Consider the following 5,618-nt stretch of genomic DNA (forward strand, 5'->3'; position numbering starts at 1 on the left):
CATACAGGGTAAACTGACATCATAAAAAAAAAAAAAGGAAAAGAAAAAATTTTTTAAAAATCTGGTAGAAACGCACATCCAAGTGGGGGGAAGTTTATGTTAATGGTAGAGAAAGAATGAAAAGAGGGTGATAGTAGTTGCACATCTTGAAGAATTTACCAATATAACTGAGTTGTATATGTAGATATCTGAATTGGTGTACAATTTTGCTATCTGCATTCTCAACAAAAAAGCAAATAAAAAATATTTTTTTTTAAAGAAGCAAGAAGATTGGTAAAATCTCCTCTGCCTATAGAACAGACAGCTCATTCACCTAACGTGGAGATTAGCCCTAGCGATTGTTTAGCGCTGGGAGTGTGGTCCACAGGAGCTGCTCTGCTGAATGCCTCTGTGGTGATTCAAATCCACTGGGTAAAGATGGGCGCTCTTCTCCCACACAGCTTACAGCCTCAGAAACCCACTGCAGAGTCAACTGGAATCTGTTTTGACTTAATGGCAATGAATCTGAGTATAAAAATGACCTAGGGATTTTAACATTTGTATTTAAAGTTAAAACTAATACTGGCTTCCAATATTTCTTCTGATAAATTCCTGTAAATCTTCAAGCTCTTAGGAAGTAAAACACAAGTAAAATAAGCATTTCTAAAGTATGGGATCTATTTCTGAAACAATGATTTCAAAACATACTCCTACCAATTCTGGTTCACAGTGAGCCTATGTTGTTGTTGTTGTTATGTGCCATGGAGTCACTTGCGACCCATAGCGACCCTATGTACAAGAGCTCTAAATGCTGTTCTATCCTGTGCCAACCTAGCCATCTCAAACGCACTTATTCCCACCGCTCCAGTTACAGAATCGATCCATCTCACCAAAGGTCTTCCTCTCCTTCGCCTCCCCTCCACTCTGCCAAACTTGATGTCCCTTTCCAAGGACCTATAGGACAAAGTAAAACCGCCTCCTGACATTTCCAAGACTAAATCTCTACAGAAGCAGGCACTTCTCCCGCACAGTGGCTGTCAGGTACAACGTGCTAGCCTTTTGGTCAGCTGTTTCGCTCCCTAACCACTGTACCACCAAGGCTCCAACAATGACTTAAACTCAATTCATATGTATTCATTGCTGTTGAGTAAGAACCATCTCGTAGGTGACCTTCCCGCAGGTTTCCAAGGCTGGAAATTGCACGGGAAGAGACTGCACATGTTTCTCCCAAGGATTGCTGGTGGATTTGAACCTCCAGAAACCTCAGCCTTTGGGTTAGCAGCCAAGTGCCCCAAACGCGAGGCCAACAGGGCTCCCTAAAAAACGACTGAGCAGAAGTTAACCAAACTAGAAAAGGGCTTGCCTTCAATTAGTCACACAGCACAATGCTGCCCTCTAGCAACTTAAGAATAAAACAGCACCTACAAGTCAACTGATTTTAGGGCTTTCTAGCATTAGCAGTCTATTACAGACGATGGTATATTTATAAAAAAAGGCAGTTTTGAAAAACTGGATCAATTATGTTTACTGCATTGAAGTCTATGGGGGAGAGAATAGTTTAAAAGTATTATATTTTAGGGCATTATGTTTATCATAAGAGTACGGAATGAGGGTTGCAGAGTGGGTTGGGGGTGGGGTTGGGGGATGTGCTGGGGGGGGAATTGTGTACCAATGAGGGAGTTTTTCTTTTGCTTTTCGGGGAGAGGAGCAAACGGGGGGGGAAGGGGGGGAGAAGGGTACAACAATGAACTAATGGAACTCCAAAATCTTTGCAGATGTTCATTGAAATGAAAAATAAATAAATAAATAATTTACTTAATAAAAAAAATTTTTTAAAAAAAAGGCTAAATCGATGGGTCCATCTTGGAAAAAATGTTCCTTCAGAATGAGGACAGAGTAAGTTCAACAAGGCCCACATGGACTGCTTTAGATCACCTCCAGTACACCTGAAGAAAGAAGCTTAAAGATACCATCCATGAACCCTTTTTCTAAAAAAAAAACACACAAAACCAAAACTGGCAGCGAAGACTTATTACTTCTCTGGGCAGAGCCACTTCTTATCACTGGAAAACTCCCTTCCTCCAGAGTCTAACTTCTCTCATGTTTTAGAAGGGAGGTGAGGTAAAAGCTATTGGAACTACTTTGGTAGTTTCCATAACCAAACCCTCAGCCCCCTTAATATGTCTTCAACACATGATGTATGTTCAGGTTTCCTAAGAAATGTAGGAACTAGTCTATAAAGGACATACTATACATAAAGAATGAGGGTACCAAAAAAAATTTTTTAAAAAAAATTATGGTACCCAAGTGTCAACTCTACAACTTAAATATCCAAGCTGGTGAGCAACACACATTTTCAGGAAGGAGAGTGACTAATAAACTATATACTCTCAAATCTGTATACCCTCAATTCATAGTGACAATCATCTGAAGTGAAGTCATTTTATCATCTTCCCCACAAGACCTGGGAGTTCAATCAACATTCACTCTGTGATCTTAACAGTTCTCTACCAAGCTGGCATATCAAGCTCATATCATAAATTATATGAGTGGTTCATCAAAGCCACTGTTTAGCCAGCACCTTGAAACTTGGAGAGATCTATTCTGGGCAAAGAGAAATGAGAATAAGCATTAACTAGGAAGTATGAGATATGAGACTTATACCTATATCATTGTTTTGTTTCCAACCCACAATGCCAAATGGCAGGCGGCAGAGTAAGTTTATTCTTATGCACAGGAGAGCCAGTGTGTACATAAGCCCAGTTTGGTGGTGAGTTCTTCGGCCTTGGCCTTCTCCAGCTTGGTGATGTGGGCCACTGGCTTGGGCCTCAGGACATTGCCTCCCTAGCGGCAGCAGAGCTTATCATATGGTCCTGATGGCTTCTACCAGCCTCACCAGAGCACCTTTATCTTCTGGGTTCACCTGCATGAAGGCAACAGTGGTACAGGTGGCCCAGCCTGGCCTTGCCCTTGATGATGCAGTCGATAACACCCATCTTATGACACAAGGCTGGCAGGAAGACCACCAGCTTGATGGAGTCCACATCATGTGCGATCACCACCAGTTGGGATCTTACTCTCCACCAGGATGGTGAGTGTATTCACCCTGGCACAGAGGACAAGGAGTCTCCTGGTGGGGGTGTCTCCTTTGACAGCAGCCTTCTTCTCAGCCCGGGCCAACAGACTCTGCCTCTTCTCCTTATTGGTCTCTGGTTGGTACTTGTGAGTCAGCTTTAGCAGCTGAGTAGCAGTCTGGCAGTCCAAGGCCTGGGTAACGTGGTTAATGGTGGATGGCACCTTGAGTCAATTGTAGAGGACTGCCCTTTGCTGATGAGGCCAGATGTGGAGGGCCATTTGACAAAGCAGGGCAGGTCCCTTTTGGGTTGGATATCCTGCCGGATGCCAAAGTTTTTGGGTCTTTTCTCTAACAGGGGATTCATCACCTTCTTGGCCTCCTGCTTCTTGACCACGGCAGGTGCCAGGACCACCTACTTCCCCTTGGTCTTCTTCCCCTTCAGCATCTTGGGTGGATGGAAGAGAGTCTACATTATTTTTTACTATAGACAAGTTTTCAGAATCTCTTTTGGTCTTAAAATGAAGGTCCTAGATAAAGTGAGGGAAAGTGTGAAACAGAATTTTAAAAGGTCAGGCTTATTGGTCCTATAAAGACCGGTAGAACTCTCACAACTCCCTTAGTGACCTTTTTGAACCTAGAACAAAACTCACCCCCTCCCATAGTTCTATTTTCAGACAACCGAGAGAGGATCAAAACTAACACCAAAGGGAGCTCTGGTGGCCCAGTGGCAAGAAGCTGCGCTGCAATCCCAAAGGCACGCAGTTCAAATCCACCAGATGCTCCGCTGGAGAAGGAGGGCAATCTCCTCCTGTATCAGTCAGATCTGATTCAACAATATACAACAAGGAAAAAAAACCAAACTAACACGAGTGATACTCACTCATTAGAATAACAATTATGTCCAAGAATAAAGCCGAGAAGGCAGGACAAAAGTAATGGAAATGAGAATTACAGAGAAGTGTGGAAAGTGTGATTATACTGGAGATACTGTAATTAATGTTCTAAAACTAACCGTATGAATGACTAAAAAGCAATATACTTTGTATACTTCCACGCAAATCACACAGAAGAGAGTATGTAGTAGCCAAGTGTTTATTCAGACATTTCTACTGTCAGTGAGCAGAGCAAGCTCAAGAAACCACTATTTATAAATAATTAGACATAAAAAAAAGATTCTGAAATGATCAGTAAGGATGGGCTTCTCTTGAGGCTCACATGGATCTGAGGGGGAAAAAAACAGAAGAAATTATAATCATAATTAAAAGCAGCAATTCCTCTGTTAGGTACACACTCAAGAGACTTAAATAGTGACAGATAAATGTACACCTGTTTCATGACAGCACTAGTAACAACTGCCAAAAGGGGCAAACCACCCAAATGTATATCAACAGACGAATAAACCAACAAAATGTGACTGAAGTGGACAATGGACTACTCCGTGATCTTCCACTGGATGCATTATACATACTACAACATGAGTGAATCTTAACACTGAATGAAGACAGTCAATCAAAAAATGACAAATGATCTCAAAGAAAGAAATGTATAGAGATCAAAGGTTAATAGTCATTCCCATGTGCAGGAGGTAGAGAGAAAGCAGTATGACTGGGATGCACTGAGTTTCTACTGGTGGAGAGAGAAAATATGGCAATGGACACAGATGATGATTGCACACCATGGCTGAAGTTAAGCTATGTCACTAAATTTACACTGACATTCTGAATTGAAAAACGTATTCTTCTCTATCTTTACAATTATTTTAAAATGCGGGGGGGGGAGTATTTTTTTTAAAAAGTGAGAAATACAGCTCAGACAAGATCTAATTCTGTCTGAAGACAACTGTTTTCTCTTTTATGGATTAAATACATTTGGTAATTAGTCTGATGCTCATTCATTAAGGTGTGACCTTTAAAAAGCAGCGCCAGAATGATATGATGCAGGATAAGAAATTCCCAAGGAATACTCAAGTCCAATTGGACTACTGCTTATCTACTTTCATCTCACGCCCCTAAACTGAAGATGCAGCAACCCAGGAACAGAGAAATGAAAGCAAACGAATGTAGCCCCTTCTCCACCTAACAGCAATGAGTTTAAACCATAGAATTAAAAATTATTTTCTTACATCATAGAACCTCTTCAGAAGTCTGAGTAATGGTGTAACCTGAAAAAAAGTAAAGATAAATCATCTAAACAACTTTAAAATTATCCACACTATTGTCAATTAGATCTATTAACTGGCACTTGACAAAGACATAATTTTTCTTTACACAGCAGCATTTTATGCAAAAAAAAAAAAACACCCCAAAACCACATAATCACAATCCTCCTTGAAAGGCTCCAGGGCTCAGACTCCTGAACCTGACCAACTGTAAGATCCAAATGCCTCAGAATTCAAAAAAAAGTACTAAGCTCACTCCAAAGCATCAAACTGGAGTATATGAAACACATGATCAGACATATCCAACAGAAACACTGTCAGTCCAACTCATCTGCTAGTACAGCTACAGTCACAACCTGGAAAGCCAGGCTCTGGTGAAAAATCTAACGGTCTTTGAAATTCAAT

The 5,618-nt window shown here is 41.1% G+C and overlaps 1 protein-coding gene and 1 pseudogene across 1 annotated transcript in view; both read right to left on the reverse strand.

The window, feature by feature from the left end:
- Positions 1-2,706: 2,706 nt before the first annotated feature.
- Positions 2,707-3,500, reverse strand: LOC102868535 (annotated as a pseudogene).
- Positions 3,501-5,178: 1,678 nt separating this feature from the next.
- UTP18 (UTP18 small subunit (SSU) processome component homolog (yeast)) overlaps positions 5,179-5,618 on the reverse strand; it is a 45,806-nt gene continuing 45,366 nt past the window's right edge. The window contains exon 15 of the mRNA XM_006889459.1: positions 5,179-5,216. Coding sequence (XP_006889521.1) covers positions 5,192-5,216 — 25 coding nt within the window. The 3' untranslated portion in view covers positions 5,179-5,191. The remainder of the gene's footprint in view (positions 5,217-5,618) is intronic.

This window comes from Elephantulus edwardii, unplaced genomic scaffold (genome assembly GCF_000299155.1).
Source record: "Elephantulus edwardii isolate Elephantulus edwardi_28Jun2011 unplaced genomic scaffold, EleEdw1.0 scaffold00077, whole genome shotgun sequence".
Classification (NCBI taxonomy): domain Eukaryota; kingdom Metazoa; phylum Chordata; class Mammalia; order Macroscelidea; family Macroscelididae; genus Elephantulus; species Elephantulus edwardii.